The sequence below is a fragment of the Chrysochloris asiatica genome, unplaced genomic scaffold (assembly GCF_000296735.1).
Source record: "Chrysochloris asiatica unplaced genomic scaffold, ChrAsi1.0 scaffold00005, whole genome shotgun sequence".
In the NCBI taxonomy this organism is placed as follows: Eukaryota; Metazoa; Chordata; class Mammalia; order Afrosoricida; family Chrysochloridae; genus Chrysochloris; species Chrysochloris asiatica.
This window is the reverse complement of record NW_006408523.1, coordinates 15,133,663-15,148,427: the sequence shown is the minus strand read 5'-3', so window position 1 is coordinate 15,148,427 and position 14,765 is coordinate 15,133,663. Positions and strand designations below refer to the sequence as shown.

The window sequence follows — 14,765 nt, the reverse complement described above, 5'->3', positions numbered from 1 at the left end:
ATATATATAGGATAAGCACTCGAACTCAAGATCAGTTTGAACTGCAAAGTTGGCTTTTCAAACTCACCAGATGCTCCTTGGAAGCCTGTCGCTATAAGTTAGAATCACCCAATGGTACGTAACAGCATCAACTATATGTATTTATATGTATACACACACACACGTATAATGGGAGCCCTGGTATTGTAGTGGGTGTCACATTGGGCTGCTAAATGCAAGGTCAGAAGTTCAAATCCACTAGCTGTTCCATGGAAGAAAATGAGGCTTTCTGTTCCCATAAATACAGCCTTGAAAACTATACAGGGTTTCTATGAGTTAGAACCGACTCTATGTTAAACAACAAATATATATATATAACAACAACATATATATATACACACACACATGTATGTATGTGTACCCATATCTTCTACACTGACAAAATACTATAAATGGTTCCAGGGAAAACACACACATGAAAAATGTCCATACAGAAAAATCCGTGCAGAAAACTATGCACTGTAATAAATGCATACGAGCCGAATGTACGCAAGGACAACTGCTAAACTTAACCCTAATTAAATTAGTAGATGGATTTTTTTCTGTGTGGGCCTTTTGTGTGGGCTTTTTTCATGTGCCCATTTTCTGGCTCCCACTATAAATATATGTGTGTATGTATGAATGCAAGTTTTCAAAAAGTTTGTGAAAGTAGAATTGAAAGCTAGTGGAATTTTTCCACTAATTTTTTGAAGCCCCCTCATATATACAGGGAGTCCTGGTGTGGCGCTGGACTGTAAAGTCGGTTTGAACTGTAAGGTTGGTGGTTCAAGCTCACTGGCTGCTCCTCGGAAACCCTATACAGTGTCACTATGGGTCGGAACCGACTCGATGGCACTTCACAACAACAACAACCGTATATACACAGGGGTTTGTGTGTGTGTGTGTGCACGCACGTGCTACCGAGGGGCAATGAAAGCTTCATTGATTTCTTATTTTTTCATTTTATTTTAACTAAAGATTTTGGCTTAATTCTTAGAATAGATTTCTACCTCAGAAAAGGAATAAAGGAAAATCCAAGTGAGGTCATCCGAGATTCTGATTATTGGGTTTTTGAGGGTTTTAAATTTTAATGTAGAGGCAAAAAAGAAAACCAGCCATTAAAAGAAAGGAAAGCGTGTATTCCTTTTTATTTTTACATCCGGTCGCATGGTCTGCTCTTCCCCGTGTTCGCAGGTTTGCAGGGAATTCCAGCGAGGAAACTGCGCCCGCGGAGAGACCGACTGCCGCTTTGCACACCCTGCAGATAGTACTATGATCGACACAAACGACAACACCGTAACCGTTTGTATGGATTACATAAAGGGGCGTTGCATGAGGGAGAAATGCAAATATTTTCACCCTCCTGCACACTTGCAGGCCAAAATCAAAGCTGCGCAGCACCAAGCGAACCAAGCTGCGGTGGCGGCCCAGGCAGCCGCGGCTGCGGCCACAGTCATGGTAAGTGAGGGCCCCTCCCGCGCCATGCTCCGCCCACTGCCCTGCCAGGAGGAGCGGGTTAGAGCTGCTAGGGTCAATCTGCTTTTCCAAACAGTTAGGGAATCTGGAAGGCTGCTGTTCCCGCTGCTCTGCTGCCTAAGTTGTGTTGTTTCCCCCTTTTTATTTCGTTGTGTTTCCCCTTCCTTCACTTCTCCAGCACAATAAATAAATCCCTCAGGCACAGGTAACCAAATGTGTTCAGGGAGCTTTGTTGAGGACTGCCAGCTCTGTTGTGAGCTTGATTGCTTCTTAAGAGAGAGATCTCAGGAGCCCTGTAATGAACAAGAAGATGGGCACCAGAGCTGAAGAGACAGCTAAATTGAGCTGAACTGGGGCTGTTGCACATTACTGGAAAACAGCCGTTTCTGCAAGCAGCCACGGGATTTGAGGTCAAATTATAGAGCCGCATAGCAACAGTGACACACTTGGAGACCGGTTTCCTCTGTTCCTCCCCACCCTCTTATTTATCACAAGGGCACTGTTTGTCAAATATTCCCTCCCCAAATGAAATTTTATGCAGAATCATTCATGAAACAAATGAAAATGAGGCTGTGCTGGCTGGTGCTAGCTAAAAGGCCGGTAGCCCAGCCTGGGTCCCCTGGGTCACCTCTGTATAACCGACAGGCCCACGGAGATCAGCCTGAGCAGCAGTATGGTCACCTGTAAGTCTGCTAAAGCTCCTGCATCTCCCGGTGTCTGTCCCTTAGATCCCTGCATCATCATCATCATCATCACTATCACTTCATTACTTGTTGTTGTGAAGTGCCGTCGAGTCCGTTCCAACCCATAGCGACTCTGTCTGTATAGGGTTTCCAAGGAGCCGCTGGCGAGCTTGTACCACTGACCTTGCAGTTCAAACGACTTTGCAGTCTGACGCATTAGCCCACAGTGCCATACCAGGATCATTACCTGAGAACCCGTTAAAGCCCCAGAATCTTGGGCACCAACCCAGACCTTGTGGATCAGATTATGAATTTAAAGAATTTGAAAAATACCTGCCCAGAACATGGGTTCTCAAACTTGGCTCCATATTGGTATCACCTGGTTTGTTGGTGTTTATTTATTTATTTATGTATTTATTTTACGGGTTTGAGATGGATCTTTCCCACTACAGTTCCATTTATTTAATTGGCCTGGTATGCAGCCTGGACTTTGGAAATGTTTGAGAAAGTTTTCAGGTGATTCTGTTATGCAGAAAAGTTGGAAAAACCACAGCACTACATTGTAAAAATTTCTCCATTTGTTTTCATAGGAAATCTCTGGCTTACCAGACATCTGCTTTAATAATACGTCATAGGTTTGATGCATTCATCCACTCCTTCATTCAAAACCTTCATTGCGACCTGCCATGCCCCAGGCGCTTGCTTTGTAGAATAAATAATGTAGGCAACACTCCCTGCCCTCAAGGAGCTTGGGATTTAGTAAGGGACTATAATCTTCTTAAAAAGCCCTGGTGATATGGCCATTAGCGTTGGACTGCTAACTACAAGGTCAGCAGTTCAAATCCACTGGCCACTCCATGAGAGACTACTGGACATTCTGCTCCAGGAAAGATTTACAGCCTCAGAAGCCCTATCCCAATACAGGGCTGTTAGGAGTCAGAACCAACTCAATGGCACACCTCCACCACCATGATGCTCCCCAGTTACATGATGGAAATGTATAAGGGAGTCCAATGGGATAGCAAGGGCTCAGTGGCCAACCCTCCCTTGGGGGAAAACAGACAAGGCTTCTGAGATGAAAGGTACAGCTTAAAAACACAGTGTTCCATCTAGCAACCACAACATCAGACACTGAGAGCTAATCAAAGTGGAAGGGTGTCTGTCATACAAACACGTTCATAATCCCTTAGCATTCTTTCCATGAGTGTTGATAAAGCCCTGGCCCCATGAGAAGGACCAGAGAGACAAGCCTGTCTGCAAAGGATCAGCACTTGGTGTGAAGTTTGTGGTGAGACAGGCATCTCTCACATTATTTCCAAGCATGTTGACCACTAGGACTTCCATCAGTCTCTATCTCTTTAATGTGTTTTTGCATGTCGTTCTCAATATTATGTCATTAATATGTCTGTATCTGTCGCGTTGTATGCATCTACATGGAGAGTCAATGCAAAATAAAAACCTTTGCTGTTATTCCAATAAGTTTCAAAAACTGATTATAATTAGGGAATGGGTTAGGGTTTAGGGTAAATTGATAACTTCATGCTGATGAAAAAGGAATTCTTTCAGAGAGCAAATGAATTTTCTTTTATACATTTCTTCAGTGTGGAGTCTAGTTTCCCATCCAGTCAGTAAAGATCTCATCCTATGAGAAATAAATGGCTTTCCTTGTAATCATTCTTTTAAGCTAACTTCAACTTATCCTAATCACATTTTTTCCATAGAATTAGTATTGTATATCATAATTAGGTCTTAAAGATATACTCAAAGATAATCAGAATTCTGGCTGTAAGAGGCAAAACCCCAACTCAGTTGGCTTAAAAGAAAAAGTTAGACCTTGTTAGATCACATAGTACCCTCTGGTAGCTTAGTGGTTACGAATTGGGCTGTGAACCACAAGGTCAGCAGTTCAAAACTACAAGCTGTTCTGCGGGAGAATTTACAACCTCAGAAACCCTGTACAGGATCGCTATGAGTTGGAACTGACTCCACGGCACGTAACAACAGCAACATGTATGATAGGCATATTGGGAATTATGATTATCAGAATACTTTTGGAGTCCTGGTGTGGCGCTGTCGGTTAATGTGCCAGACTGCAAAGCCATTTGAACCGCAAGGTTGGCGGTTCTAGCTCACCAGCTACTCCTTGGAATCCCTGTACAGGGTCGCTATGGGTCAGAACCGACTCAACGGCACTTCACAACAACAACAACAGAGTGGTAGGTGTAAACTGGGCTAAAGCGTGAATCTGGATGTCTGGATCCAGGATCTGTCTTTCTCTTCTCTTGGCCTATCAGCTCCATTCTCTGAGGCCAGCAACTCCGCCTGATTCATATGAACACGTTTGTTCAGCTTTTGAGTAGATGAAACATTGTCTTCTCTACAAACACTATTTAAAGAAATGTAAACAAAACAGTTGAAAGAGTTTGGCGTCAGTCCATGTGGTCAAGATGATAGAATGCAAACATTGCTCAGCCTGGAACACGGCAGCTCGTGGACACTAGGGACAAAACTCTTTAAATATGTAAATAAATCAGCAAGTAAAGTCCCTAAACTATAAGTGTACAGGAGAAATATGAGGCTTTCTGCTCCCATAAAGATTTACAGCCTCAGGAACCCTATACAAGATTGCTATGAGTTGGTGGCATCAACCACCACCACCATCCTAGATTGCTTGGTGGTGCAAAAAGTTAATCGCTGACTACTTGCCAAGAGGTTGGAGGTTTGAATCAACTCAAAGGAGCCTTGGAACGTAGGATTGGTGTTCTGCTTCTGAAAGGTCATAGCCTTAAAACCCTATGGGACAGTGCCACCCTGCCACGAGTCAGAATCGGGTAGAGAGTAGCTAACAACAACAGACAATAAATAGCTGCTAAGCCAAAACCAACATAACAAAAGCTGGGTACTAATAGTGGTGGTGGCTGTGTACCACTGTGAGTTGACTTCAACTCATAGTGACCCTGTACAGGGTTGCCAAGACTATAACTCTTTATAGGAGCTGAAATCCTTATCTTTATGTGGAGTGGCTAATAGATTAGAACTGCTGACTTTGCGGTAGCTGGTAATCCACAATGCCACCAGGGTGTCTGGATCCCAGACGTTGCTGTTGATAGAGACCTTGTTGTTCTGTACCATCAAGTTCATTCTGACTCATAGTGACCTAAAGAACAGAACGAAACCCTACCCAGCCCGTGCCATCCTCACAAACACTGAGCTCTTGGCTGCTGCCACTGTGCTAGTCCATCTCGTTGGGGTCTTCCTCTTCATTGCTTGCTCTCTACTTTGCCTAGCATGATGTCCTTCTCCAGGCACTGGTCCCTCCTGATAATATATCCGAAGTAACAGAGACCTTAGGACGTCATTTTATCTGAGCTCTGATTTTGTCTACCTGCTTCCAAGAAGTACACGTGCTAACATCCATAATGAACATACATACATCAGTCCTTGGCAGAACAATGTACTTACTAAAACCAATGCTAGGTGACCTGGGCTGAAGGGGATAGGAAAAGATACAGCCACTTACACAAGTTCATTCTTCAGCCACCTAACCTGGAATCTGTGTGTCCTTCTAAACATTTCCGCATTTTATTCATCATGATACATAAAGGCTATTGCAGTGAATGTCAACAGAGTTAGTTACCATAGTTTCTTAGCTGAATATACTGTGCCCAGATTTGGAGTTCTGATATTTTAGGGGATCTTGCAGCATCTTCAAAGACAACCCAAAGAAATATAGTTTTAGAACAAAAGCCAGCTTCTGATAATGACATGAAAATTGCCAAATCTGTCGTGTCTTGTAGCTGAAGTGAGAGGCTCATTTGAAACCAGTCTTAAAGCAGTTGGAAAAACTCAAAATTCTTATTCCAGTAGTAGCAAGATGATTCAGAACACTGAAGATAATCTATTATTTTATTTCCTTATTTAAAAAAAAAAACAGTAGGAGTGATTAGTGCACTCAGAAGATACAAATATTCTATTTACTTGAACCCAAATAATTTCTATAGTATATTTAATTTTTTTTCCCTGGGGGCATTTCCCACTTCTTTTTATCAACTAAACTCTATAAAAAACATTAAGCTTTGATTCCAGCAAAAGAGACATTTTGTTTCTTTGTTGTTGTTGTTGTTGTTACGTGCCGTCGAGTCGGTTCCTTAGAGTCTTTTTTTTTCTGGGTTCCTCTTAAAACATGAGAATCACCCTCACCAGGACTTTTGAATGTGAAAGTAAGCCAGACAGAGCTTCTCTTTGGTAATTTTCACAGAATAAGTGCCTGATCTTCAAGCAAGGAATCTTTTTTCCCATACAATGAAATGGGAAAACACGAGGTGAAAAACTCTTTAAAAGGAAACCGGGGTAACCTGCCATCTGCTAGATACATTCCAATTGTTCAAGAAACACACACAGGGACTTTGATTCCATCCTACATTCCATACACTTTGATTCCACAGGAAAATTGGCAGCTTCCTGAAGTCATCAGAGTTTCCTGATCCTCACACCCCACCGCACCCCACCCCAGATAAACCTGTGACACCTGATGTAGACTCTTGGTTTCTCACCTTGACTTACAGAAAAATATCAAACCTGGCCTCATGTAGGGCCTCCTCCTGGTTATTTGCCCATTTACACAAAGCTGGAGAGACCCAGACAGGAGTAGAGGCTCAGATGGTGAGGCCAGCAAGAACGGAAGTGCCCACAGGTGCCTTCCACGTAGGAGGTACTCGGTGAACAAGAGTCTTTTTCTCTAGTGGTGTCTGAAGGAGCTCCTGAGAGCCACTGGGATCACTAAGGCCTATTTTGAGCTTCCAGATCTTTCAATGTTGATAAATGCAAGCTGGTGGTCAAATGATAACCTCAAAGAAAGAAAATCTGTGTACAGGAACTCAAAATTATGATATGACCATCCAAGCACACGGATTAAAAAAAAAGTCTGTTCTATACATGCATGTCACAATGTAGAGCACACAAGATGTGAAGATACTCGAATATGCCCTACCATCCAAGAAGGAGTTTGGGTGATACGATTGGTGTGGGGTCATCTGCTAACTCAAAGGTTGGTGGTTCTAACTAACCAAGCAAAGGCTTGGCGAGCTCCTGCCATAGAGATTATAGCCAAGAAAACGCTTGGAGCAGTTCCACTTTGTCCCACATGGGGTACCGTGAATTGATGACAACTTGACCACAGTTAATAACAGGGAATCCTCCAGAAGCTTAAGGCTTACTCAGCAAGACAAGAAAAAGGGTAATTTACACTACAGACAGCAGACAGAGGTATGCTTTCCTTGGAGTCTTGAGTCCTGGTGTGGTGCTGTCGGACTGGACCACAAGGTCTGTTTGAACTGCAAGGTTGGTGGTTCAAATGCACCAGCCACTCCTCAGAAACCCTATACAGGGTCACTGTGAGTCAGAACCGACTCAAAGGCACTTAACCACAATTACATCACTGTCGCATAGTTTGGAGGTACCCATTTCTTTATATTCTAAATTATTCTACTTTCTGTGGAAACCAAGTTTTGTAAAACTAAGAGTAGGAAAGGAGAGACCATTAACCTTCCAGGTGATTATCCTAAAGAGAAATACAGAGACTTCGTTACATATTCAATTCTTAATCAAAGTTGTATTCATAAATACTCATTTTTGGAACATCATCCTCTTCCAATTAACAGATTAGAACAATGCAACCCAAGACAGAAGCGGCAGATTCGCTCTGTAAACTGTCTGCACTGAAAAAGTAGGGAGACCAGAAAGTTGAGTCCAAAATGATCTTGAGTCGAACCATCCAGTGAATGTTTCCCAATGAGTTCTGTAAGGACAGGATTCTGTAGCATTATTTCATTCACAAAGGTTAACTTTCACCTAAATACAAACAAAACCCTGCTTTCATTAGCAATGCGAAACGATTCAGAGATGAAAGATTTTAAGCAAAAATGATCATCAAGTTTACATGATGGCAAGCTTACGTTTGAGAAAAGAATATCAAGTACACATAAGTGTGCTTAGCATGGGGCCAGTTGGATTTTTAAAATGCTCACGATTCATTTCAGAACATCACTATGTGATTGTCTGTATCGAAGTGCCTTCTGTAACATCATCTCCAGTGATCATTCTAAACCTCTTCTCTACCCAGGACCCTTTTCCATTTGATTTCTGCTCTCTTTTCACCTCCAGTTCTTAAGCTTGCCTCCTGTCACTCCCATACTTCGTATTGTGAATAAGCACCAAATGGTGATGAATATCCATTTTTGGCTAAGGGTAATAGCTTTAATTGTTGCTCATTGTGAGGACTTAATTCGATCCCATTTTATTTCAAATGTCAGAGTTCTGCCTCAGAAGTTTAGGACATAACAGTGTGCATTTGTGTTCACTAAATGACCCTTAGGGATTTACTATTGTGCTACAAGGGTTTTTGTTTTGTTTTTATTTTTTGCATTAGAGATATTCCTTTGAGTTTCTATATTTTCACAGAATTCCATCATAGAGTTTTTAGATTTTTTTAATCTAAATTATGAAGGCATAGCAATTTTTTTTATTGTAATCAGTATTATTTCACCTGTTTAAATGTAACTATCTTCTCAGAAGTATGGTTATAAGTTAAATATATTATTATACCTCTGATTTTTCAAGCAGTTCTTTGCTGTCTTAAACTGTTTTCTAGTTTTTGTTGTACTTGTCCTAGCCAAGTATTCCATATCCTCATTAACTGGGTTGGTCACTAATTGTAACTGAAAATACAGATAGAATGATTAAATATACATTATTTTGATACCCAAAGACACAGAATACCTTTTTAAAGGGTGTTTTCTTAGTATATTATGGTAAGTTCTTTGCCATAAATTATAATTTCAAATGTACTAGAGAATGTAGAATGGATGATAAGTTAGCCACTAGCGAAAGTTTGGTGGGATAAATATGGGAAATTCTAGAAAATAACTACTCAAATTAAAAATGTATTAAGATTGGAGTCTCATTCCACAATGGACGATCTCCACTAGCAGACTGAAGAGAAGAATTGAGGCAATTATCCACGTGATTCAGACAAAAAATAAAGATCCAAACCCAAACAGTTTTGCCTAAGTAATCTTGTGTTTGAATATTTTTTTGCCTGAATTTTTTGTCTCAGTTTGCCACTTCATTTTGTTAGGCTAGATCTGAACTGAAAATGACTTAACCAAAATTTTCAACTTGGGCAATATACTTAATACTATATTACTTTATACTCCAAAACTAACTTATCAGAAGTTCTTCAATCCTGTGGCCCTTAAAATTGTGCTTTTTTTTTTTTTTTTTAATTTATTTTCTGAAGCAATATAAAAAATGCTTATGGTGTGTATGCAAGCTGCTGTTTTAATTAACTTTCCTGAATTTCAAACATCTATATTTTACTCTCTTATATGCTTTTAACTAAGGTATAGTAGATGCATTTTTGCTTCAATACTAATTAAGGTGTAATATTCATTTCTTTAGAGAACATTTTTGTTGTTGTGCATGCCTAGTGTTTTGTACGTTGTATATTGCATTCAGAATATTTTTTTCCTTCTCACCTATCCACAATGCAATGCCGTTCCCATGATGCACCTCTGCTTGCTGTTTACCTGTATGTTAATTCGCTTGAATCCCATTGGCCCACTGCCATCATGTGCTCGCTGCCTGTTATTAAAAGACTCAGTCGACTGCCAAAGCAATGAAGCGACCTCTCGAAGCAACTGTAGACCTGGTACTTTGACCTTTCACCTTTCGCTTTGCATGTAGCTTTTCAGAGAACCATCTGAGATTTGTATTACTAGTAAAATATTGGTTGCAAACAATCATTATTATTAATTTATGGACAAAAAAAGTTCAATAAAGTGTCTAGCCATCTCATTTCATATGTAATATGTGAAATAAATTAATCCTAACAAAATTTAATACCTCTTCCAAAAGAGTGAAGCAAATTTAAATTACTTGGCTCAGAAAATGTTCATTATCATTCTAATTAACCTGTAAATTCAAGAAATGACCATTTCGTTAAAGACAAGAATAGGTATTAATAACACAAATGCTTCCTTTCCCCCTTAGACTAGATTAACTCATTTTAAAAGCCGAAAACATTTTTTTGTTGCTTGATAGTTGTTCTTTTCCTGAGTTGAGATGCTACCGTATTTTTTGTTGGTTTTTTTTTGTTTTTGGATTACAGAAATCATGCTTTCGCTCTCAATAACGAATTCTCACTCATTTTACATTGCCGCTGTTTAAATTAAGGTGCATGGCGGAGGCATCTCCCTATAGCTGTCATTTAAAAAAAAAAAAAAAAAAAAATGTTGCAATCGATTATATCTGTGGACACTGGCTGTGTTTGCTATAAATTATACATGTTTTATCACATTCTTCATTTGTAGGCCTTTCCTCCTGGTGCTCTTCATCCTTTACCAAAGAGACAAGCACTAGAAAAAAGCAACGGGGCCAATGCAGTCTTTAATCCCAGCGTCTTGCACTACCAGCAGGCTCTAACCAGCGCACAGCTGCAGCAACACGCCGCCTTTATCCCAACAGGTACGTGCCCTTCCGGTTTCCGGTCTTGTGTTCATGTGCCCTTCCGGTCATGTGCTTCCTTCTCATTTCTTTAAACTGTTTGGTGGCATCTAGTTTGCTCATAAAGGTACAGTACAGTCTGAAACGCATTGTTCTAGCTATCTAGATGTACTAACATTGCTTTGAAAGATAGCTAGCTATAAGACTGTTAAGGAATCTAAAGCCAAATATTTCGTAAAGTTAAGTGACAGATGTAGCCACTGAGAAACACGTAGCAAATAAGGGCTTCTCGTTTCTGTATATTTACACAAGCCGTGGGAAATTGTTTATGTAAATAGGACCTTTAATGTGTGACAACTGAAACTTGTCATTAACACTAATGACCTAAAAATACCAAGGGTAGGAAATACTAACCTTCTCCTATTTCTATTCAGAACACTAAAAACAGCAACAACATAAACTTGGTTATTCAAATTAAAACATACTCATATTTTTATATTCCTTCCATCTGTTTCTCCAACCCTCTCCCCTTGTACCAAGTTCTCAAGTATCTAGACCTCTTACCGGTGATTTTAAGTCAATATCTGATACTGTTAGGTGCTGAGGTACATTAACTCTGTCAGTCCACTAGGATCTATTATCTTAATCATAGAAGCTTGGAATTTAAAGGGTTCGTGGTGATCCAATTGACTGTTTTACAGATGAGAAAACTGAGGCTCCTTCAGTGTGAAGTGATGTCCCAAGGTGGCACAACCCATGAGAGCCTATCTTCCAGATGATCAGTCCAATTTCCATAACATGGCACTACTTGGCCGCCATATATGGTGTCTGTAGGTTTCTCCATTACAGCAAGGCACCAAAAATCAGACAAAAGAGAACACACAAAAGGACAATCAATGCACGTCATTTCATTTCTTTTTGTCACCTACATCCCCACCCACAGACACACATACATCATAGGCCATAAACAAACACACACAGACCACACCAACTGTGGAGTTTTGACCTTTGCATCTGTGATGTAACCAGAAAGTGACTTAGTCTTTAGTAGAAAACCCATCCATGGAGTTCTTAGTTACTGAGTCAAAATTCTCCATCTCGTGATAGAGAATAAAGGACAAATAGAGATCAATGACAAGGCTAATCGAAATAGCTTGTTGATCTTAGTCAATATGTGTATCATCTAAATCCTTATATTCCATAGCCCATCCCGAGTGAACACCCGAGGGAATTGAATAAATATGTCTGTGATCATCTCTGTATAAAATCTACACTTTGAAATGAATTCTTAACCTACTAACAACAGTAGTTGCTATAATGAATTACGAGTTATATAAAGTCAAATGGTTTGGAGGGGGTTAATTCTCCTGTTTCAGTTCTGCACTTATCTGCAAATAAACAAATGCATAGACCAGAAGGGTGAAGTGTCTAGCTGAGTCCTTTCTGGAGGCTTCACTCTTGCCTCATTAAGATCTTAATGAGTGACACGCCAGTGTAGCTATAACACAGCACTATCTGGACTTGTAATCCATTTGAAATGAGATTCTTGTAAGTAATCACTATAAGGTAGACTTCCCTTGGTGTCCTATGGGATTCCTATAAGTGTCTCATTATTCACATCTTGATTTCTAGATATTTTAAGAGGAAAAAACCTTAGGAAATATATTCTGAGGGGAAGACATAGAAGGACAAGTTTGTTACTAAAGAATGCGTAAGAATGCCACCATCATGTCATGGGAGCCAGTTGGACAATAGACCTCAAGGTCCTCTAGCTCATATTTAATACTCCAGTCTGATAATGACTGATTTGTTAAGTCACTGAAAGAATCTGCATTTCAAAATACTTCACCTGGAAGCCACTTAAGGATTTTCCAAAGCAAGGATGACTGTCATTCTTTATGCAGTGACCTGATTTTATTGTTAAAGTATATTACATGCAGGACTTCTATGGGGTGCTGGCTGCTGTGGTTGTGTACTTCTGCCCTCTGCTGGATTCTTTAAGCAATGATCTCGTGTGTCCAGCAACACTCCATTCAGAACACTTCAGAAACACAAAAAATGGGTCCTTGCCCACTTACTTACTGTACATTACATGTGTTTCTTAAAGCATGAGCTCAGTATAATGTGGACTACCACGTGGATCTTGTGTTCCTAAATGGTATTGCAACTTTAAGTGTTCACATGTAACTATTATGTGATAAAAAAGAAAATAATTTTATTCAAAGGAGATGCTCAGACTCTTTCCCCACTTAATTCCCTGACAGAAATTTCAGTGTTCATTTTAGCCTTAGTTTTCTTTGCAGGCTTGCTTTCTCATGGACTTACATTATCAACCCTATTAAAAAAAATAATGATATTAATCACCATTTTAAAAAATTATTATCATTATTGTTTTAAGCCTCTGCAAATTAAATAATACATTAAAAAACATTTGCTATTATATGGAGATGGTCAGTTCATTATACTTAAACTGCCAGGTTTTGGTTTTTCTAGAACTACTTCTTATTAACAATTATTATAATAAGAAACAAATTATGTTCTCCCAGGGTCCCCCTTTATTGTAAAGTTATTCATAGTAAAGTTTTCAACATGCTCCTAAAATTCCCCCATTGAAACAACAATGTTAATTGGAGCAGGAGTTAGGAACTCTTCCAGGCTGGGAAGACGTTAATGTAACACATGTAAAATAGGGGACTCTTCTCAAAAGCCATACTAATAGAATTATCACCCTAGTCGATGCCCTAGCATATTTGCAGTGGGTGGGACTTTGCTCTTTTTTTGACAGGGACTATTGTAACCTAGTTGTTGTAATTCTTTGCTGTGTTAGGAAAGTAGTGAAAACCACACATACGATCATGAATAACAGCAGCATTGTAACTAGCATTTCTCAAACTGGTTTCTTCTGAATTACCGCAAATATCTTACAGACATTATCTTGTTCATCTCCAAGATGTTGCAGTTCTGTCCGTGGCAGGCATAATTTTTTGCATTTTCAGATGGAAAAACTGAGGCTGTGTTTATACTGGCAATGTAGAAACATATAATCCATGGAATTATCCAGGTAATCTTGATTCACAGATCCTACAGTTGAAACATTTGTGCAACTGAGGCAGAAAACATTTGGGAAGGCTTTGTCAGTTAAATTCGTGCCTTAGTTCAATGCCTCAGCCAGTCAAAATGATGGCAAAATAGTGACTCCCTCCTTGATTTATTATATTGGAAAGTAGAACAGGGAAAAAAAGGCTAGCTCACATATTGCCTAAGATTCTATAAAGCTGTCTTACAAGTTGATGAGAGATTTACAAATTGGACTGTGAACCTCAAGGTCAGCAGTTCAAAACTACCAGCTATTCCATGGGAGAAAGATGAAGCTTTCTGCTCCCGTAAAGATTTACAGCCTTGGAAACTCTGTACAAGGTCCGTATGAGTCAGAACCAATTCCACGGCACATAACAACAACAACAACGCAACCACAACAAAATATTAACATAAGCATCACATTAAATTTAGCAAGGAGAGCACAATGGCCCTCTAGGATAAGCACTGGACTATAAAGTTCAAGGCTGTTAGTTCAAGTCTACCAGCTGCTCCTCCGGAGAAAGATCAGGCTTTCTGCTCCCACAAAACTATACAGGGTTACTAGGAATTAGAACCAACTCAACAGCACTGAACATCAACAACATCAAATTTAGCAAGTATTTCTTAAACACATAGTATGTGCTGAGTTTCAAAGCTAGTGTGGAGACTACAAAGGACTTCAGAAGCTAGGTGCAAAGGCAATGTGTTACAGGGTACATTTTGAGATGTGAGCAAACCTGTGTGAAAGCGACAGAGGGAGGCAACAGTGTGTGCAGGAGGCAACTTTGGAGCTGTTGTCAGTGAGGGAAGAGCATCCCAGTCAGGACGGCAGCATGCAATGGGAAGGGTGCAGCTAAGGAATAGAAAGCTGTGCATTATCCACCTGCAGCCAGGACAGAGTACGATGAAAAGGCAGAAGTATGACTTGCAAAAATGACCAAGGAGACATTAAAGTAAGGCTGCTATACATATGATACAAGCTGTTTGTTTTCAGTGTTCACATTAATG

The 14,765-nt window shown here is 39.9% G+C and overlaps 1 protein-coding gene across 3 annotated transcripts in view; it reads left to right on the top strand.

The window, feature by feature from the left end:
• Positions 1-14,765, top strand: part of MBNL2 (muscleblind-like splicing regulator 2) — a 230,877-nt gene that overhangs the window by 173,468 nt on the left and 42,644 nt on the right. For all 3 annotated transcript variants that reach the window (XM_006831993.1, XM_006831992.1, XM_006831991.1), the window contains exons 5-6: positions 1,213-1,476; positions 10,547-10,700. In XM_006831993.1, the coding sequence (XP_006832056.1) occupies positions 1,213-1,476; positions 10,547-10,700 (418 nt within the window). The remainder of the gene's footprint in view (positions 1-1,212; positions 1,477-10,546; positions 10,701-14,765) is intronic.